Source organism: Mercenaria mercenaria, unplaced genomic scaffold, assembly GCF_021730395.1.
Source record: "Mercenaria mercenaria strain notata unplaced genomic scaffold, MADL_Memer_1 contig_4358, whole genome shotgun sequence".
Classification (NCBI taxonomy): domain Eukaryota; kingdom Metazoa; phylum Mollusca; class Bivalvia; order Venerida; family Veneridae; genus Mercenaria; species Mercenaria mercenaria.
In genome coordinates, this window is record NW_026462579.1 from 38,416 (window position 1) to 62,616 (window position 24,201).

At 35.4% G+C, this 24,201-nt stretch overlaps 1 protein-coding gene across 1 annotated transcript in view; it reads right to left on the bottom strand.

The window, feature by feature from the left end:
* LOC128553824 (uncharacterized) overlaps positions 1-23,573 on the bottom strand; it is a 61,505-nt gene extending 37,932 nt beyond the window's left edge. Inside the window, exons 1-3 of the mRNA XM_053535011.1 lie at positions 23,374-23,573; positions 20,256-20,519; positions 19,218-19,334 (exon numbers count right to left, since the gene is read on the bottom strand). Of these exons, the coding sequence (XP_053390986.1) occupies positions 19,218-19,334; positions 20,256-20,519; positions 23,374-23,485 (493 nt within the window). The 5' untranslated portion in view covers positions 23,486-23,573. The remainder of the gene's footprint in view (positions 1-19,217; positions 19,335-20,255; positions 20,520-23,373) is intronic.
* Positions 23,574-24,201: the final 628 nt, after the last annotated feature.

Sequence of the window (24,201 nt, forward strand, 5' to 3'; positions counted from 1 at the left end):
CGTCTGACAAACATACCCTCTAAAAAAGCCCCCATGAAAACAGCCTTTAGGGGAAATTCGCAGGTGACATTTTTTTCAAAAAAAAAAAACTTATTCCCAAAAATTTACAATGAAATTGTTAGTCTATTCTCAATACTATAACAAAAAACATAAACCAAAAAAATTTAACTGTCCCCCCTTTTATTTATCATTATACCAATTTAAACCTAGCATGGGAAATACATTTTGGGACTACTTCACATGTAACCTGATAGTCCTTTCCGGTTTGGTATAATCCGTCCTATACGGAATATAGTCCCTATTTTCGAAATATAAAATTATTTAAATCCCCTATTTCCGGCATACGGGGGAAAATACGGGTTGTTACCAGAAAAATAGGAAATTTTAAACCCCGTTTTTTCAAAATTACAAACTATACATACCCCGTATATCAAAAATATACGGGGGAAAAAACGGGGGTTGTATACAAAGAATTACGGGAAATATGATCCCGTATTTTTAAAATTCAAAATTATTTAAAATCCCGTATTCTGGCAATAGGGAAAAATACGGAGTTTTTTCACCAAGCATATACGGGGGGATAACGTGCCCTATTTCGAAATAACAAAATTTTTTAAATCCCGTATTTCCGGGATATTACGTGAAAATTTCGGAGTTGTAACGAAGAATATACGGGAAATTTAATCCGTTTTTTTGAAAAATACAACCCATACATTCCCCTTTCCAGTATACGGGGAAAAATACGGGGTTTATTAAACTATCGGGACATATCGTCCCCTATTTTCGAATATACAAATTTTTTAAACCCGTATTTCCGGCATATACGGGAAATATACGGAGTTGTATACAAAGAATATACGGAAATTTAATCCCTGTATTTTCGAAATATACAAACTATACATATCCCGTATATCCAGAATATACGGGAAATATACGGGGTTGTATATGAAACATATACGGGAAATATACGTCCCGTATTTTCGTAATATACGGATTTATGTATTCCGTACACCAGACTATACGGTGTTGTATACGATCAGAATAACCCTTTTTAGAATTTCCCGTATTTCAATAATATACGGGGTATCGTATACTAAGAATTCCGTATTTCATAGTATACGGAAATCCGTATTTTATTAGTATACGGACTTTTAAATATACAAGCCCCGTACACGCCCGTATTTTAGTTTTCCCGTATTTCTTCCCGTATACGGGTAATATACGGGATCCCGTACACTCCCGTATATTAACTCTTTTTTCGCAGTGCTCTCAGTCGACTTAATTTTTGCCTCACAGGATCCCTCTTGACTTTCTGCACACGGCACGGCAGCCCTCTCTGACACAATTACTTTTTCTGTCAGCACCACAATGATTATAGGCTGTTAGCAGCTATACACGAGTTTTGCAGTGGAAATAGATTGTACGACTTTAGGAGCGCAATATTCTTTCGCTAAAGAACGAGTAAATATATACCGGTGTAAAGATGATAACCTTTTTATTACATACGAATACAATGTAATGTAACTACTATATGTTTTTTTGCAATAGTCTGAATAAAATTGACAAAACTGAACTATAAAAAAATGCCACGACACACATTCAATTACGCCACGCATTCGATATGAAAGTCAGGCGTCAGTGTATGGAAATATATCGATATTGGGTGTTCACGAACGAACGGGGGTTTATTATGATAAGAACAGGTGTGCCGCTGAACCTTTTCAGACAAGCTATGCATGATTTGCCCCTCTTTTTTGTATGAAATTAAATTAAACAAATTCGCGTTTAAAAGTATTACTAAGGTATCTGTTAATTTGATAATAAAATTCAAATATGAATGTTATGCGAAATTGCGGATCTATTTTCAGTTATAAAGCATATTAAGGGAAGTAGAAACACCATATTCTATATACCTTAGAAACAGAGATTGTTTTAAGTAACCATCTTAAAATTTTAACTTTGAAGTTGAGGGTGCAGATAGAACATTTTGTCGAGGAGGGTTTCCGTGCCAGGTGAAGAAAGTCAAGAGGGATCCTGTGAGGCAAAATTGCACCGGCTGAGAGGGATCCCGAGCATCAACGAAATCGAAAGAATGGCTTTTTTAAGGAAATACGATGAAAATAACCACATACTGTGTATTTACAATAAGATGGGATCAACGGCTCCACATCTAAGATACTAGAATTTGTTATATTTAAGGAAAGTCGTATGTAAGTTTCATAAACATCGCACGATGTTCATCCAGGCCAGTATCTCCGGCTATATTCCATCTTCGTTCAGACTTGTGTCAACTGATAAAACAAATGTAACAATAAAAAAACAATGGTATATAGCTACGCCATTCCGTGGGCCATATGTATTTATGCGCAAACATGTGTTTAGAACGAAAATTTTGATTTTCCGAGCTTACTGACGTTGGAGTTCATTATTTAGCACAGAGAGTGTCCTGTGTGCGGACAGTGAGGGATCCGTTTTCTCATTTTCCACAGAGAGAGATCCAATATGGGTATACACCGTGGTTGTGCTTGATTGTAATAAAAAGACACTGTCTCAAGAATAAATTTTCTGTGTCTGACCAGCTAAAAGTATTAATTTCATATCATATATAGGATCTGGTATACTGTTGTCGTGCTGATTATATATGTGAAATGGAGCAACAGTCCGACTTGCGTCGATGAATATTTCTGGTAAAATCAGGCAAACCGTCATATCATAAAATTACATATGAGCGAAATTTCTAAATGTTTAAAACATGTTTAAGTACCTATTTTCACGAAATTAAATCATCAACTGACCGTATACTGGCTTTTTTACAAAGCTTAATTAGCATTTTACATTAGACTGAGCAGATTAGTAACATCTATTCTTCAAGCTTTAAATCTGCATTTTGAAATCATCAATAGGAATAACAAACGAATAGTAAAGAGGGGATATATTGTCCATAAGTTTTGACCTGGCCCTCAATAGAGAAATAACTACTGCGTAAGTATTCTTTATGATTAAAAAAAAATTCGCATGTGCAAGTAACTGCGGAAACAAAACGATTAGCGCCAGCAATCTCGGAGTTGTGAGTTGAAGTCCTCAGTCTAACATCTTTTTTTCCAATCTTATCTCTAAATTTTACAGGACGGAAAATTAATACACTTACATTGTATCTATTTATTTTCATTGTTCATTTATTAAAAGAAATATAATTGTATTCAAGATATTTTGTAGTAAGTGTCGTATGAAATCTTTAAAGGTATCTAAGATAAACGGACAAATTTCTCCCGAAAATAGATACTACAGAGAAAACAATAAGAATTCGTGAAAATCGTTGCAAAAGACATTATAAAAATAAAAGTAAATATGGTAATATTTTATTATTTTGAATTTTAAAATATGATCTGCTGCAATTTCGTACCCGTGGTAACGTACGTGGAGACGGTTAACTATAAAGGTTATGTCGGAAATAACGTACATTTATGTATCACAACGTTTAACGCTATTTATTTGTATTACGTTTTGGCGTCACTGACGTCACTTCCTGATATTGTAAACATCTTGAGTTTGAATAATAGATTCATATGAACCAGACGTGCGTTCTTATATAGAGTTTAACCGCACTCCCCCCCCCCCACCCCCACCCACCCCATATTTTGGTGCCGTAACAAACGCAATGATGAAAGTAGATAAATTGCGATCACTGAGAAAATTCAACGTGCTAAAGAAAATTCATCGATGTTGGAATTTCGAACAATCTTGGAATCAATTACGAATAAAGTAGAAAATTTGAAATCACTGAACGAGAACATTTTAGACAGACAGAAATAACCGAAATTGAAGCGGAACTTATCAGCAGTGAGAATTTTCGTTGCAAATTGAATACAACTTCGTAAATTTTCGTGAATTTGACAATTTCTCAAACCAGGAGAGAAATAATTCGTCATCTTCAGATCAGCATCAGACTGTACCTTTTCCGAGCGCTAGCAGTGTACATTCAGCACAGTATCATCGTCTACCTAAATTATCGTTACCTACTTTTGACGGAAATATTCTACAGTAGCAATCGTTTTGGGACTCTTTCAGCACTACTGTTCACACAAATCCGAACTTGTCAGATGTGCAGAAATTTAATTATCTACGATCGCAGGTGGATGGCGACGCAGCCAGAACTATTGAGGGATTTGCACTTACGAACTCCAACTACGTTAAGGCAGTCGAACTTCTACAGGAACAGTATGGGCAGACGCATAAAATTATATACGCATATATGCAGGCTTTGTTACAACTTCCGTCACCAAACAACACACTCAGCAGTCTGAGAAATTATTATGATAAACTTGAAACCTATATCCGTGGACTTGAATCATTGAATCAACATCAGGAATCTTACGGAAACACTTTTAGTGCCAGTTGTCTTGATAAACTTCCGGCGGAAATACGAAAATCCTTAGCACGAGAACATAAGGCAGTAATCTTCAGCTAAACGAACTTCGCAAAGTAATTTACGAGGAAATTAACGTTATGGAAGCAGGTCAGATCAACAGCCACAGCATATTAGAAAACCCCGCTACAATGTCACTCTTAACAAGTTCCGGTCCGAAACAAGGATTTCAACGGAATAAAGATAGGAAACATTCTCAGCAGCATCAACATTCTCAGCAACAAGAACGACGCCCTAGTAACCAAAAGGTATGTGTCTTTTGCTCAAGTAACACACATTTAGCAAATGACTGTAATGTAATAACTGATTGCACATCACGAATGACAGTTGTTAGAAATAAACGCCTCTGCTTCAATTGTTTGGGTACGCATCAAGTGTCGAAATGCAAATCGCAGAAAAAGTGCAGAAATTGTCAAAGGGAGACATCATACAAGTATCTGTCAGAATACAGGCAGTACAGAACAGACACAAAACGGTACTATATATTCAACACCAGGTCCAAGTTCAGGTAATACCCAGGTTCATCTGCAAGCAGCGACTCTACATACCTACGATGACATTACACGCAAACAGACGACATCCTTACAACTGTCTTCCAATGTGCTACTGAAGACGGCTATATCACCAGTTACTTCCGGCATGTGTACAGCGGACACAAATATATTATTTGATGAGGGATCACAACGATCATTTATTACGCAAAATCAAGCAGAAAAGCTTAAACTTACAACAACGGGAACTGACACGATACATCTCGCAAGCTTCGGGAATTCAACAAATGAGGTCCGACATTTGGAAACAACCAGAGTTTATTTGATCATAACTTCCGGTGAAAAGATCCCGATAGATGTGTTGATAGTGCAAACTATTGCAGTGCCTCTACAAAATTACAACAGAAGTGTGACAAACCTCCAATACATAAAAGGTCTGAAACTTGCGCATCCAGTAACTGATGACGAAACATTTGAAATACAACTACTTATCGGCGCAGATTTTTACTGGAAGGTTATTGAAGATGAAGTGATTCGAGGCTCGGGACCTACAGCTGTAAATCCAAGATTGGATACTCCTCTCCGGTCCGGTTCCATTTCAACCGTCAGGACGAAAACCTACAACCAATTTAACTCTACATGTTAACACGCAAGCTCCGAACGAAATCGATTTAGAAAAATTCTGGAAGCTTGAAAGCTTAGGAATTGAACATGATGACTCTGAATACGACAAAATGGATTACATGAGTACATATCAAGAGAATTCCATTACGTTTACGGGTGAGAGATACACAGCCGAGTTGCCATGGAAATTAGATAGCCCACCCCTACCTACAAACTATGACATAGTGAAGCGCAGAACTAGAAACTTATTAAACAAGTTACGTCAAGACCCAGTTACACTGAACCATTACAATGTTATAATAAAAGATCAGATAAAGAAAGAATTCATAGAAGAAGTCATGCCTACAGATGAACCCGGAGAGTACACTACATTCCCCATCACGCCGTGAAAAAGGAATCTTCGACAACACCCATACGCATTGTGTACGATTGTAGTTGTCGGATGTCACGAAACCACCCGAGTTTAAACGATTGTCTGCAATCTACACCACCGCAACTCAACGACTTGACAGCCATATTAGTTCGATTTAGATTTCACAATTTGCAGTTGTTGGGTGATATCGAGATAGGCGTTTCTACATGTGGGACTCACGAGAAGGACCGAGATGTCACACGATTTTTTTGCCTTCAGTCCAACTAATCCGACAGCCCATTGAAAACATACCGTTTCAAGTCCGTACTTTTCGGATCAGTTTGCCCCTTTTATATTAAATGCAACAATACTGAAGCATTACAGAGAAACTGCGACAATTGGGTCAGCAAAAAAACTGTGCAAGGATCTGTATGTAGACAACTTCATGTCCAGTTTTGATAAGGAAGCAGACGTGATAAGATATTTTCGGGAGTCACGTGATCTTATGTCAGCTGCAGGATTTAAGCTAAGATCGTGGAATTCAAACAGTATCTTGCTCAGGGAAATGGCGGCACATCACAATGTACTCGACGAAGATAAAGTAACAAAAACTGTTAGGATTACGCTGGCAACCGAAAATGGACATAATGACATTTGCAGAAAGACCAATAGACACAAACCCGATTACGACCAAACGTTATATTTTTCAAAGTACATCACGAATATATGACCCTCTCGGCATACTCAGTCCAGTTACCGTAAGATCCAAGTTACTACTCCAAGATATTTGGAAAGAACAGTTCACTTGGGATACACCACTGCCTATTACTTATCAAGGGAGATGGTTGAACATAGCGGCAGATTTGAATACTTCAATGAAAACACAGTTTCAAGACATTATTTTTACAGATGCAGACGACAAATCAGTACCCTGTTTACACGTATTCGTCGATGCTAGTACACAGTCATACGGTGCTACAGTTTACATCAGCAAAGGCGACATTTCAACCTTAGTAATGGCAAAGAACAGAGTTGCGCCAGTTAAAACACTCACTCTACCAAAGCTTGAACTCATGGCAGCCGTCATAGGAGTCAGATTATCACAGCATTTACAGTCATCACTAGGAATACAGGAGATATACTATTGGACTGATAGCCAAATTGTACTACATTGGCTCATTAACACAGAAAACAACAACCGATTTGTGAGAACACGTGTATCAGAAATCACAGCTTTAACCGGAAATCAGAATTGGCGATACTGTCCAAAACCAAGAGAATCGGCAGATTTATTGACCCGTGGAATTTCTGCCAAACAATATCAAGAAAGTAATTTATGGTTTAATGGACCATTGTGGATCACCCAGAAGTCTCAGTGGCCGACATGGAATGTTAGAGTCTCAACCGTATTATCTACTTCAGCAGACGACAAAACCGGAAGTCGAACCAACGAAGAATCTCCAACCCACATGACGAGAAAAAATAGTTTTGCAATTCAAGATGTGATTGAAGTGACTAGATTCAGCAAGCTTAAACGATTACTACGCGTCACAGCTTACGTCTTGCGATTTATACGTAATTGTAGAACAGAAAGCCAGTCAAGAAACAATGGTTCCATAACACTACAAGAACTTGAGAATGCAGAAGTGTTACTTATTCGACAGTGTCAACAGAATTTCTACAGTAAAGAAATATCTAATCTACAATATGGAAAATCACGGTTTTTGGTTGTTAGACAGTTACGTCTTTACCTGATTCAGATGGTTATATCAGATGTGGAGGCAGAATACACAACGCACCCCTGGACGAAAATACCGGTTTCCGATTCTCTGACCAGCAAAACATCACCTGACAAAACTTATCATATTTGATGCGCACGAGAAACAATTACATTCAGGTACAAGTGCAACTATCTGCCACCTACGACAGAATATTGGATTCCACAATACGTCAATGTGTAAAATCACTACTTAGAAAGTGCACAATATGCTGTAAAATTAACTCCAAAACCCTACCTTGCTCCAGATCCACCACCATTACCAACATACAGAGTGAAAAATTCATCACCTTTTGCTGTGACGGGATTGACTTCAGTGGAGCACTTTACGTCGAGGAGAGTCCGGCCGAGAGTCCAAGACTTTTGTGTGTCTTTTTACATGTGCGGCTACCAGAGCAGTACACCTTGAACTCGTGCATGATCTCACAGAAGATTCATTTATGCAAGCGTTTCGGAGATTCGTTAGCAGACGATCATTCCCAAGGCTGATAATATCTGAAAAACGCAACAACCTTCATGCAGCGTCTAATACACTGAGAAAATGTTCGAATCCCCAAAAATTGAAAGACCAACTCAATAGTACTGGAACAGAGTGGCGATTCATCCCAAAATCGCTCTCCATGGTTTGGCGGATGGTGGGAAAGAATGATTGGACTTGTTAAAACCACACTTAAGAAAGTACTTGGGCATTCGTAACTTACGGATCCCCGCAGACGATACTTACAGAATCGAAGCCGTTTTAATGACCGTCCTCTGACATACGTTACATCCGATACTTCAGATCCAGAACCGCTTACCCCTTCGCATTTACTATATGGTCGAAGGTATAACGACTCCGGTGGATTACTTTAGCTAATCAGAACGTAAACAGTAACCAAACACAGCAATAAACGGGTTCGAATCCAGCGAGAGTTACTCAACCGATTTTGGGAGAGATGGAAGATGATTATCTTACGTCATTACGTGAACGCCACACGCAAAGCGGTCAAAACAGGCAGACGATAAAAGTTGGTGACGTGGTACAGGTGCATGAAGACTGTCTCGAATTACGATGGAAACTTGCCGTGGTGGAGGAACTGATGCCGGGTAAAGATGGTTTAACCAGATCAGCCATGATCCGTACCGGAAGTGGTCTTACAGCACGAGCTATTAAGAAACTTTACCCCCCTTGAGCTGAATGAAAATGAGAGACAGTAATTTCATGCGAGAATTTAGCAAAATTGAGTTACGGAAATACGTGAAATAGATAAACTGTGTATTTAAGTATACATTTATAGACTGACAGAGTAAATTTATATTAACTGAAATTATGGATAATTTGAATTACATAGACACTGTACTTTACTAGTTCTAGAATCTACGCGAAAATGTGATATATGAAAGACTTATTCTATGATTTGATCAGCAATCTGGGATAACATTTTCATGATATTTTAAATATAGATATTTTTCTATGTTTTAGATTAATTAACTTTGAAGCATTTCGCGGCCCCCAGAATGTCGGAAATAACGTACATTTATGTATCATAACGTTTAACGCTATTTATTTGTGTTACGTGTTGGCGTCACCGAACTCACTTCCTGATATTGTAAACATCTTGAGTTTGAAAAATAGATTCATATGAACCAGACGTGCGTTCTTATATAGAGTTTAACCGCAAACCCCCCCCCCCCCCCCCAACACACACACACACAGGTTATTTGTGTAATTATAGATTTTTTTCAGGATACAATATTGCGTAAAGTAACGAAAACGTCCAAATATATTAGCGAAGATTGATGAGTGTCAGGTCAAATACTTATGTACAATTGTACATGACATACATTTTGTCAAAGGTGTTTCCTTTCCCTAGCACCTGGCATCTGAAGTTGAGATCGAATATATCATGAAAATTTATTATAATAAATACATCTCGTTTTTCACACGAACTTGAGTGTTGAAACACATTCTTTTTTACTCTAACGTCATATAGCCACAAACCATACTGGGGTAATATATTGCGAAAAATTAAAGTCGGTGACCGTTAAGTATTTTTGTGTCTACTAGACGTACACACATTGCGAAACAACATACAAAAATTATACGGGTTTTTTATCGAGCCGATTTTTAATAAACTGAATTTTAAGGCAAAAAATTTAGCAAAACTTGATGTGATTTTTTACGTTCTAACTACATCATCCCTAACGACCTAAGCGTCAATTTAATTTTACTAAATTTTTACCATTGAGTACTATTTTCTGTTTGCAAAACGAACATTATTTTGTATTTTTCATTTATATGACATTCAGAGCGCTGGAAAGGAAAAACACCGAGAGCATTCGGAACTCGGCGTTGCACTAAAACTGATGTCAGGGGCCATGTATCTGACACAATAGCAAAAAACACGAACAATATGGCGAAAAAGTGAAACCGGAACTCATTCGCATATATCCTGAATTTTGTACAGTATAAATTTCAGGACAATATTCGGCCAAAAAAAATGGGGCGCATTTCACCTTAATGCTTCTAGACAACGTTTTGATACAATAACTATAAACATTACAATACAAAGTACCTCGTCTTTGTGAGGCAATTAACTGAAGCTTCCTCTATAAAAATTCTTCCAGCGGTTTAAACGAATGGATTGCAAACGAACATGACAAAAAAATTTGACCTTTGCCCTCAAAGTAAGATCTTTATTTTGGGCATTGGCTTGATAAGGTAAACAGATTTTCAGTCTGGTATTTACTATAGAGTTGGCGTAAAAAGAAACGATATGACGTTTGTTCTCCGAGTCGCATTCAATCGATCCCAAAGCTTAGCTTGCAGTTATTGTCATCATTTATTATGTAAATTATATAACACCTGTTTTACTGTGATTCTTTACCTTCTGACAAAGTAAAATTTATATAACCCTTTCATTTTCCGCAAATTCCATTTTATTCTTTTTTTTTTCCAATTTTTATTGCACTACATTTATATGAGTACATACACATAATGTTCAATATATGAATACAGTACTCGTGAAATTTCAGGATTACATGCTTCAACATTATACTTTTGTCCATATATTTCAAAAAGTTCAAACAATTATAATATTGTACATTGTATCTATGTCTGAAATGTTTTCAAATACAGATGAAGGTTGAAAGATGACTGATGAAGAATGAAAAATGACAGATGGAGGATAAAATGACGGAGTGCCATTTAAAAAAAAGAAAGCGATCGGTAAATATTTTGAAAAAGAAATAAAAATATTTTCATGCTTAGATGCAGTATAGAAATAAAGGAGGGAGAATGAAAGAAAAAGGGAAGAGAGAAATAGCTGCTCAAATAAATATTTTATGTTGGCCTATGTAACATCACCTTGAAATTCAGTCCATTCAACTTGTCCTTCGTGCAAGTAGCAGTATATTCAATATCAATTCGTTTCTCAAGATAAAGCTTAAATAAATTAAAACTTTGAGATGTTTTACTAAATTTAATATTAGAAATAAAATATTTTGCTAAAATAAGGATATGATTAATGATACTTTTTTATTATTCCTAGTTATTCCAAAGAAACCTAAAGATACAGTTTGAATGTCTAGCGGGGTTTCTCATGATATATATATTTCATGCTAAGATATAGTCCAATATCGCTCCAAATTTTTGGATCAGCTAACATAACAAAAAACATGTGGGCATATGTTTTGGAGACATGGAGCAAACTTCGCATGAATTTGATGTGGATAGTTGGCGCTTATATAACAAGTATTATCTGGTAATATTTTCATCAGATATTTATATTGGCTCTTGGTTTAGTATCAGTTGTACACTTTATAGGATAAATGAAGATTCTCTTCCAAGTAAGATTATTTGTGAGATATTAGGGTTTCCCTTTTTCTTTTTGATTTATTGGTTGATTAGGTTTCAAATTGTAAAGCATTTAATTTACTTTTCTTTCTACATTATTTTTTAAATAGGCTTATCTGGCTCTTTTATATATACATTAAATTATCTGGTCCCGTACGAAAAGTAACTTTAAGCTGTGTGGACATAGGTCACACGTTCACATAGGCATTAAAATGATATGATTTTAACATTTGGGTACCATTGGTCAGTGTTTGTATTACAACGATTTTAACCATTCTAGTGTCCTTATTCCTCAAGATAAAGCCTTTCTGTTCAACAGAGGACATAAAGATAGTTATTTAGTGAAATATTCCCTAATAGTGTAAAGATCGAGTCATAGAAATTGTTAAAGACCAACAAACGTACAAAAAAAAACCAGATGGATACTGTCAGAATATGGCGACGAAATATGATCTTAACCTTAGATAAAGTGACCTTGGTCTTGCATATATTCGCTGTGTTATCATGATGAACACGATTATGTAACTGTATGAATCTAGTAGACCTAATGGTTTCATACGCGATGCATTTATAAAGTCAATATTCGCTGAATATAAATTTTGTTTCATTCATAGGTTTACAGCCATACAAACACAATTAGGGTCACACTCGGACTTTTCCAACTTTTATGGTTGAAAATAAAATCCATATACCTTTCCAGGCATTGTTTTATGCATCAGCGGACACCTCAGAAAAACTTAAGACTTTCGTACGTCAGCTGGATGGCATCCTCATATAACGAATTCTAGACCGTATGGTAGGTTTGTATGGAAGGGGATATCCGCCATTTAACACATTTTATTAGTTGATATTTCAATATGCCAATTCATTTCCCATGTTGGTTTTTATAAGTGCATTATCCCTATTTGTATGTACATTAACATTATATCATTTTAATAATGACACTTGTCGGTGTTTTTAATGAAATATTAAAATGTTTCAGTTATAAATTAATAATGCAAATATTTTAATTTAAATTGAGTTGATTGTTTTACAATTGCAAAATAAATTCAATTTCTTGTTACTTTTTTGTTGTTTCCAAAACATTGTTTATATTTAGATACATCAACAGTACTTTAAAAACAGAGGCATAGATAAGATCTTATCTATGTGTTTGATAAAAACGAACATCATTCACACAATAGGATGTTGATTATCAAACATAAATCGTCCTTATAATAATGACTACAACAAAAAAGATTGTTCTCATAATAATTTTGACGTTATAAAACGAAGCCGAGAACCAGTCCGAATTATTGCGACAGAGGTCGCCGTATGATAATTAACTGCTCCCTCTCTAGTGCAATGTCTATTTTCCCCTCGTGAAAAACGAAGTGTTCAAACTTGCGAAATATGTATTTTTGACCATGTCTGAAAGGGTTTAAACCCGGCTCGAACCCCCTATGACCATCATATATACAGGTATCATACATGGTACTGCAGGCATATGTACTAGCTAAAGATTGAGACCCTGTTTGGTTACCTAGGATAGCCCGAGAGGTCATGGCAGGTCGTACAAGATCACAAGATAGTGTTCGAACTTAGAAAGTCTGCCTATTTTGACCACGTCGGAAAGAATTTCAATAAAGTTCGACCCTGTATCACCAAAACATATACCCGTATCATACATTGATTTATAGTTGTGGATCCTGGCTATCAATTGACACCATTTTCGAGTATATAAGATAGCCATAGGGGTCGGGGCGGGTCGTATAATGACACTTTTTGATCTTCTAACTTCGTATTTGACCATGTCTCAAAGGTTATCGACCTATGCAAAAGAAATATACATATATAGTATATAGTCATATAGTTATGAGTCCTGGCTATAGAATGAGACTAAGTTTGAGTATCTGACGTACCCATATGGATCAAGGAAGGCCATTTAAGGTCACCGGGAAGAAATATTTCAATTCTGACCATGTCTGAAAGGCTTTAAACCCGGTTCGAGCCCCTATGACCAAGATATAAACATGTATCATACATAGTCGTGTAGGTATGTAGGGGTCGAATAAGGAAATCGTTTTGTCTTCTAGCTACGTATTTTGACCATGACTAAGAGATTTTTGACCGGAATCGAGCTTTTATGCTAAAGATATATACATATATCCTACATGGTTGTATAGGTGTACGTCCTTGCTTTCGATTTAGACCATGTTTTAGTACGTAGGATAGCCCTAGACGTCGTGGCATGCCATATATGACTACAAGATATGCCTCAAACATAGAAAATACGTCTGGAAGGCTTTAGACCCGGCTGAATCCTGTTTGGCCAAAACATGTACCAGTTTTATGCATCGTCAACTTGGTATGGGCCCTGGCTAATACGATGTTCGAGTACATGAGTTGGCTATGGGTGTCAGGAGAGTAATACACAGAAGTACGGAATTTCAGTTGATATTAACACTATGTTAGATTTTGACTTTTGTTCGAGTCTCTACATCTCGGGTACCTACCTAAACCATATATGGATATGTTGGTAGATATCTAATCTTTACATTCAAACTACTTACAAGTCCATTTGATGCCATCAGGGCTCAGGACAGGTCTCAGAATATTGCCAAACTTGTTTTATACGACAGGGTGCTGGCCAAGACTAAGGTAGCCAGAACAGGAGAGCCGTGAGAATTTCTCAAATGGTCTCACTAGACTGCCTTAACTGCTTGGAAAAGTTCATATCTGGCCTGCTTCCTGTAGCTCCTGGATTGCCCTTTGCAACAAGGTGTAATTTATTGAAATCGGACATCAGGTTATGAAGATATGACGCTTCCGACAAGGTCCATTCCTAAATTTAATATATGAAGTGTGCATATCTTCACGAAAAATTGCACATTTTTTGTCGGTTCGATGGTAAATATATACAAATTACATATCTTTATATACAATGTTTAGATTTAATTTATAAAAGTTATTTCATTAAAATATCTTGTGCTGGAACATTCTACAATAATTTGAAAATAATGAAAAACACGGAATTTTTCCGTACGGAAAAGTGCGGGAACACAGTTTTTATCCTAAATTTCGTACAGATTTTTGTGTGACAACCTTTCAGATATTATATTTTTCATAAAAATAAGTTTTAAGTTTTTATTTGCAGTTATTAATGCCTAATAAATATATTAGCACGTTTTCCTTATTTTATGGCTAATATTTTACAAGTCAAAAATGCCAAAGCTCAGCAAGTGTTCCTGACGGCGTGTCCGTCGGGTGGAAATGATTTTCATATTCGTTTAAATGATAGTTCCAACAATTAATTAAAGGAAATTTCAGTTTGATATCTTGTTCCTAACGCCTTTTATAATAAAATGAAATTGATATAATTTTCGAAAAATGCGACAAAAATTACCATTAAAGGGTCCCTATAGCAAGTCTACTGATGGTACAGACTGACAAAAAACTTACCTGAATCTATTTATTTCCATAGAAATAATATATATAAACCAAACCGTGTTACTTTTGTTGTTGAAAATCTTTTTAGATAAAAAAAAAATATATTTACGTGTTTCTTTATATATACGTATGGACCTCGCACCCATGTTCGAGCCCGAGCGACCGTTAGGATCGGGTTCTACAAATACACGTAACTTTTATTGAGATATCTTTAGTACTTTGTCGTAATATTTGATTGAAAATCACTTTTTTTTATTTGATTTCAGGCCGGGGGCCAGAACCCATCTAGAGACCGGTCTGACCCAACCAGGGGGTTCTGAGAGTCTTTTATTGTGTAGTATTTAATAATATCTATCGAAAAATGTCAAATCCTACGAGAAAAATAGTTTTGACACCTTAATTTCGATTTCAAAAATTCGAAATCAGGGACATAGCCGACACCTGGACTTTAGGGGTGAGAGGAAAAATGATCGAATCTGACGTTAATCTTTTCTTATATCGACTGCGTAACCCCTGCGGGATTTTACATGGGTGTGTCCATCATTTTAAGCCCTTAAGAAAAAATCCATGATTTTATTTGGTAGTTTAAGAGCTGAAAAATGAGATGGTGAAAAGTCAAAATCTAAAATAGAGTGCATTATTCTGGTAACTTGGAATTTTCGACTTCCTCATTTTTTGCCGTTGAATTTTTTAAGGTCGTGGTTAGGGGTCTGGTCAAGGCCAACAGTTTGGTAAATCTACTTGGGGATCATCCAAAGTCCGTCGGAAAACCCCGATCGGGTTCACTTTCTAAGTCGAAAAAAAGACATAATCTTTTACCCGTTTGAGCTTTGACTGATTCTTTTGTTACTTCTATGTATTTTGATACCAGGGTCATCATTTAAATGTTAAGAATTATCTAAGCTTTATTTCTTAATGGAACGGTTGCAGGCGGACTTATTTACTTAGTATAAAATATTGTCGACACCGGTAGGGGAGTTTTTATTATTTTTTACTGTTTTACCAGTTATTCCCCTTTACTTAAAAGTGCCCATTTTAGCGCAAAGAACCGAATTTTGCTTGACAACATACAATTGAAATGACTCAAATGTCATTCATATGACCAAATCAAAATAAAATTGAAAATAGAAATAAGAAGTTTATCCATACTGAAGAATTGGGTAAAAATCGATTCTGTTATCTTTCCTTGTTTATCGAGATCAACACTATACATTGTTGTCTCCCTTTGACTGTCTAGCTAAATATCGATCACTATCGGATATTTTCAGCGAGTGTTGCAAACCGTTATGGTTCGGCTATCTCCGCTTATCATATCACGGGAGGTGCCGATCACAAATAACTATGATTATATAGCTTAGAGATCTACTGTAAAAACGCGGGAAGGGAGAATTTATTTTACACCAATTTTAAGTACCGGTAAAACAACAACAACACATATCGTCAATTCATATTTACCAGGTTACACACAATGTAACAACTTGGTTTAATTTTGTTTTTCGATAATTTAAAATACAGTATGGAAAAAAGAAAACACTATGCTTATAAACTTGACAATATCATTTTCAAGTAAAATAAATGGATGTGAAATACGTTTTTTTTTTTGTTTTGTTTTTTTTTTCTGTTACATTCAATGGAATTTTAATTTCAATTGCAATGAAAATTTAACCTATTAATCAATTAATTGTATTTAATCATATTTAACATGTCAAAACTAATTTTGCAATGTAATGAACATTTGAAAAATATATATTGTCACACACTAAAACAAGAGCGCCGCCAAGTGGGACAATATACGCCCGAAGGCTTACATCATAGGATGGGAGCAAAATTTTAAGAACTTGACTGTTGAAGCCCAAAGGACTGGAACAACAAAAGGAAAACTTCAAAAAACAAATCTAAGTCCACAAAAAAAATATTCAAAGTCTACAAAAAATCCTTATCAGGTACAGGTATGTAAAAATAGACCTAAAAATTGGAAGTACCATCCATGTTGTACCACAGAAAAGTGGCCTCGGTTTTTCCCTACGGCCAATAATAAAAAAGTTTCAAAATAAGCTATTTATAGTAACATAAAAGGGAAGTAATTCAAAAAAAATAATATCGTAAGTACAAAAAAGAGATCTGCCAAATAAAAACAAGAGCACTGCAATGCAGAGCAATACACACAAAGCAAAGTCATATATGACCTTTGACCCTTAAGTGTGACCTTGACCTTGAAGCAATTCGTCCGGAACATGCGCTCTGCACATCGTCTCAGTGTGGTGAACATTTCTGCCAAGTTTCTTTGAAATCCTTCCAGCAGTTCAAGAGTTACAGAGCGGACACAAAACAAACTGATATGACATTTGACCCCTAAGTGTGACCTTGACCTTGAAGCGAGTCGTCCGGAACATGCGCTCTGCACGTCGTCTTGTTGTGGTGAACATTTGTGTCAAGTTTCTTTGAAATCCTTCAAGGGGTTCAAGAGTTACAGAGCGGACACAAAACAAACTGATATGACCTTTGACTCCTAAGTGTGACCTTGACCTTGAAGCGAGACATCCAAAACATGCGCTCTGCACATCGTCTTGGTGTGGTGAACATTTGTGTCAAGTTTCCTTGAAATCCTTCAAGGGGTTCAAGATTTACAGAGCGGACACGAAATTGCTAAACGGACAGACGGACAGACGGACGGACGTTCCTACATATGGATACTTATGTGGCTACTCTTTTGTTCTCTCTATTGTTCTTTTAGCCACGTAAGAGAAAAATAGCCACATAAAAGCCTTACGGAATGAATGACATCAAAGAAAAACTACAGTTACCTATTGTTCCTATAGCCACCTAAGTAAGCAAATGTGAGCTCGGACGGACGGACAGACGGACACCAGCGTCATAACATAATACGTCCCTTCGGGCGTATAAAAAGTAAACAGAAAAACAAACTAACAAATATACTTTACAATGTAAAAGGTATCCATTAATGACACCAGAGCCTGTTTAGTTGGAAGTGTGACATATTTACCCCCGAGCCAGTCATTACGTAATGAAGTATGTGCGGATTATGACTTCTTAAAGTTTCTCAAAGGTTACTGACTGACTGATCTAATAAATGTCAGATTTTTAAAGTCTTTTAAGAATGATTTAGGATAATGTGCCACTAATGTAGTAGAAAGATTATTCATCACGTATATCATTACTATAAGAACAAGTAATTACATATTTTTCATTTCATAAAAATTAGCGCGTGCTATACCTGCTTGTGATTGTGCGTACATTCAGTTCTATTCAATTTCGACTTATTGCATAAAGCTTATAACATGTATTCAGGAAACAATACCGTAAATCAAATACAAGTAAATACTAAATCACTGTCACATTAAAAGTCCTTAAAATTAATTTTGACTCAACGGTTTTCATATTGATGGCACAGTTAGCAAATTGAATACTTAATTATTATTAAAATATCTGCATATGAATTGTCATGACTGAATTATAAGAATCATTTTAATTTTTCATTGGTTACAAGTTTAAAGTAGTGTTATAATGAAAATATCACAATTTACATATAAATTTGAATAATGCATTTTTTAACAGCAACATGGGAAATGAATAGGCATATTGAAATATCAACTACTATAATGTGTGAAGTGGCGGATATCCCCTTCCATAGGTTTGGAAACAGCATTCATAAGAACAAGTAGTTCAAAGTAAGCCATACTCAGTCAAAGGCAATCCAGCCAACAGATATAAAATTACATTGAAATCCTTTAAGAAATACACAATTTTTATCACATTCTTTTTGTATTTCACAATATTTTAACTAAATGTGTGACTAATGTAATCCAAAAATTTTCTACGTAGTTATTTAATTTTTAGACTATGCAGTTTTTTTTTAAAATAAAAAAATACACAGTTCACATTGAAACGCTTTGTTTTTAGTTTTATTCACAATTACTAACAAAAGTATATTCATATTTAAGAGCAATTTTATCAACGGTATTAACCATATTTCCCCTTTTTACACTGATTTTTAAAAAGATTATCAAAGCACGACCTGGCTCAAATTTACTCCTGATAATGTGCGTAACGCTACACTGATTTAATACTTTATTTATATGCAGTTAGTATTAATGTTTAGGCCTCGTTATTGAAATAACGAAGTTATAGATAAGTTGACACTACAATGTATTCCTTCTCTTATGCAAATCAAATGAACCAGAAGTCGTGTTAACACTATGATTTACATTTATCTAAAATGGGTTTTATAAGAGGTTAATAAAAAGTACAAACAACATCATTACCGTCTAAAACGTTCCCTGTATCTGACGTTGCATTCATCTCCGACTGAGCCTCTGCTTGCTTGCCATCCTTATTAAATAGCTTTGCCAGCTGGTGGAATATCGCCTTTCGAGTATTATCTGGTTAAAGGACATGTTAGTTTAATATATCTGTCACTGATATAATCAAAGATGTTTGATCACAGAAAATAAGAACACTATTGAAAACCGATATCTAAAAATATGTTTCAAATGATAATTTAAATGTTAAAATTAAGTAATGGACGGCAAATTCTAGTATCTTTACTAATGACCACAACAAAATGTAAGTTACAAGATATGGGAAACTACTAACTATAGTGTCTTATTTCTGCCATTTCGCGTTTTCGCCAAGCGAAAACAAGAACATTAACAAGTTAAAATGTCTAGGCAAGGGGCAAAAACTCGTTATTAAGCTCTACGCCTCCGACACATCGGTTACCTGGACCATTAACAGTGTTGAAGGACGAGAAGTAACACGTCTTGCTGAATAAGTTAGAAATGCATAAACATGCAATGAGTTACTTTTGTGCCTTATAACATATACAATGTCTGTGAATTAACTGCAGCACACTTCTGTTATATTATTTCCAATTTGGAACGCTTTCTATAAAAAAAAAAGTAGATCAAATGTTGTAGCAATGTCATATCTGCATTTAACGGAAATGTACATGGAATTTTGATATTAGAATACACAATGACTTCGCATACTCATCATATTTCAATAAACATGTCAAAATAAAGATTACGGTTTATTGTCTTGTTTACTGCGGTTCATAGTTTAGATATTTAGATATTTAAACATTCGGGCTTTGGTCTTTGGTCTAGGTAAACAGATAATAAATCTGAAGAAGGCTTGTTTATGTGTATATGTTGTGCAATTTAGTTGAATTTTTTTGAAAAGATATGTTTCTTGATGTCTGCCGGCCCGGTCGGGTTGCCTGGTGTGAATCAATATTTATCCTGATGTTTCATTTTAGAAACAAGTTAGTGATACTTATGAATCAAGTGTACATCACTCACCAGATTTTGTCAAACTCCATGTCCCATCTTTGAGAGAGATCTTGCATCTATCAACATGAACGTCTATGCCATTTGTACTGGCTCGTTTTGTAATATCAACTGGCTCCCCTAAGAGACGTTTCGTTAACGTTGTTTTCCCAACATCATATTGACCAACTACCATTACACGGATATTGTGAACGGAAATCTTTCCATCTTGTAACGCTTTCTTGTATAAATCTATTGACTTCCTGTCCATATTCAGAATTTCTTTCGGTAGATGACCTTTAATATAACTCACAGATAACTCACAGATTAATATACATCTATTTATTTCTAAAACATTTATTTCTGTTAAAAATGTATGATTTCTACAAGTAGTGGTCTCATCAAAGAAATATACTCTCACCTATATGTAATAGATACAGTACGAGTTTTTCTTCAAAAGTGTTTTCTTACAGACGTAAGAAGCCGTTTCGCTAGGACGAACATCAATATTGTCCGCGGCGAAGCCGAGGATAAAATTGGTGTTCATCCTAGCGAAACGGCTTCTTAAGTCTGTTAGGGGACACTTTTGACTGTATCTGACTTATACGACGATAAGTGTAGAGAATTAATTAATTAATTAACAAATAATAGAAATATTTTATTTCGAATGATAAACATTAAATTATTATCGTGTGCCTTTCTAAATATATTGTATCAGCTAATGGTTTAACCCGAAATTTTCGTGCATTCAAATTCCAAACCGTCGGCAGTATATGTCATGTGTTATCAAGCCTGATAAACTACATGGCTACCTCTTTTAGAGGTATACGGTAAACTGCTCTGTCGCAACTTCCGAGGTAGTGCACGTCGCGATAACAGAACATCAACAAAGGTGAGTGTCATCATATTTTTGGCATTTTTACAAGCAGTGTATCGAATATCAAAAATCGGGAAATGGTAGGCGATGTAGATATGATTTAACTTTACAGAGAACTTTAAGTTTGCTAATTCATTCTTAATTTGTGGTCTTGGTGATGTTTACCAACAAGCTGATTTAGCAGTAAATTTGGCCATTTCGTCATGAAAGCACTTTCATTGTCAAATATTTATATTTTTACTAATATTAAGAAGCAAACCGAGTAGGCGTGAGATAGCTGTAAAATATGCAATGTATTTGGAAATAAAATATGTACTGAAAATGGTTGGGGAGTAAAATTAATCACTTTTCATTATGGTAGTTAGCTCTGTCGTGAAGGAGATAGTCATGTCGCTAAGGAGATAGCTCTGTGTTGCATGAACAGAACTCTGTGTTCATAGATTAAACGCTTTAATATTTACTTTGTGTTAATATAATAAATAATATAAAGTTATTGTTCCATTTGATATACATATGTATGAATTTTCCAAGTATTGTTTTAATATAGGTTTTTCATGAGGTTATAATTGTGAATTTTGAATAGTTGTACATTCCGTTAACCGTTTTACTCAGGTGACTTCTTGTGAATCTCGATTTCCGTCGTCAGTCGTCTGTCTGTCTCTTCGTCAATATTTAGCTTGTGTATGCAATAGAGGCTGTATATTTCAATATATAATGAAATTGAGTCAAAATGATTGTCTTGTTTAAATTTAGGTCAAGTAAGAAAATGTGTTATCTTGGGTCAAAACTAGGTCACTAGGTCAAATTAGAGTAATACCTTATTTATGCAATAAGAACTGCATTTTACACTCTACCTTTATGAAATTTGATGGGAATGTTTGTCTGATAAGTTTCAATGTAGGTTAACTGAAATAAAAACTAGATCACCTGGTTAAATCAAAGGAAAGCTGTGAATATGTGATAGAGGCTGAAGTTTTTCAATTGATTTTCATGAAATATGGTCAGAATAATTGCCTTGATTTAATCTAGGTTAACTTATAATATGGGTTATCTTGGTTCAAAAACTAGGCCACTAGGAAAAATAAAAGAAACAAACTGTGTTCAAACTGAAACTGTATTATTTAATACCGGATCTTCATGAACTTTTATCAGAATGTTTGACTGGATGAATCTAGATAAAATTGAAATATGGATCATCTTGGATAAAGAACTAGGTCGCCTGGTCATTTGAAAGAAAAACCTTGTGTACGCAGTAGGGGCTGACTGTTACATTGGATATTCATAAAATTTAGATTGACGGCCTTTAGACTGTTCACAAGCTTATCCTTTCATCTGGCCTACTGACATAGTTTTTGAACCCACATAATCCAGTTTCAAAATTGACCTAGAGATCATCAAGACTAACATTCTGACCAAGGTTCATAAAGATTCGGTGACAAATGGGGCCTCTAGAGCGTTCACAAGGCAAATGTTGACGGACGCCGACGGACGCCGGACAATGGCCGGTCACAATAACTCACCTTGAGCACTTTGTGCTCTGGTGAGGTAAGAAAAAGTAACAAATCAATATGACATTTTGTAAGTCACTTACTTACCTCTTAGATCAGTGTTCATAAATTAGAAATACTCGTGGTCGTGCGGAAACACGATTCGCACGAGCGCGGGTATTTTTAATTCATGAACACCTCCTATTCGGTTTGTAACCTAAACATAACTCCCCTCTCTATTGCTTTTCCATTCATACCAAAGTTAAGTGATCACAGGCGGTATCACAAACACAACGCACGTGTCTATCGTATAAACTAGGTCAATCGCATTTGACAGTCCTGATTGGCTTGATTATATTTTTGGCTTGAAGTTTTTCATTTTAGCCTAGAAAAATGAAGTGTTGAACTATATGCTGATTCATAATTTGTGCTAATTATCACCATACATGCCATTGTACAGTTCAACACGAAGGTGTCGTGTAATAACTTACGATTATATCCGTCATTTCTGTCTATTATGACAAAACATTCAACTGAACAAATTAATGACCTTAGCATCTAAGCACCTACAAATTATATTTGTTTGTTTCAACCTATGTTAATGTTTTTGATGATTCAACGGACATTTATGTACATCTTTCAAATTTAATATTTCTAGTTAAATATGAAGATTAATCCTATCTCAAAATCAAATTCTTGAATAGAAAAAAAGAACATAATTGACGCATTAATTGGTGCCGCATGAATTAGCTTTTGTGCACATCCAATGTATAACAAGTAAATTTACCTTCTGCTAATTCTGACAAGGCAGCTTTGGTGCTTTCTATAACGTCCTTTCTAGCCCATTTCCATGCTTCTTCTAATTTAGACAAGGCAGCTTTTGTTGTTTCTTTTGTCATTACCTCTAGTTCAGACAATGCCTCCTTCCGATTTTGGACAAGTCCTATATCATCCTTCAGGCTTATATTTATCTGTTTGTTTTTCAGCTGTCATGATGGAGGGATAGAAAAAAATTCACTAGTGCTGGAAGATGTCCTTGAAACGTTCCAAAATAAAAACGTTTACCAAATTATCTTTTTATGTCTGTCTTTGTTCATATAATTAATATAGTGAATAAAAATGACAATCATAAAAGCTATCGAATGTTGAATGTAATGTGATTGAATAAGTAAAACCCAATGTATATCAACAATTAAAAGTGCACTACATATCATGTGCACAGGTATATGCTTTTCTGCAATAGGCTTGTTTCGATAGGTTCTTATGTACGTCGATGGTTTTAACTGTAGCACATTTGCATTTAAAAATATGTATTATATCAAAACTTATTAACTTATTTAATGTGAGGTAAGCAATACATAAATCAAATACATCTTTCTAACACTACAACTAAACATATTTGCGAAGCAAGTACCTCGCTAAATACCCTGTATCACATATAAGGCACAAAACCATTACACCACTATAAACTGCAAATCATCTTCGACACATTGATACCAAAAGTATGTGTATACATGTATGATGGCTATCTCAAATCTTACAGCATACGCAAGTAGTATTTAATATTGGTATGTCTTTTACAAGATGGGCAAATAATTTAAATGTGGGTCTGACT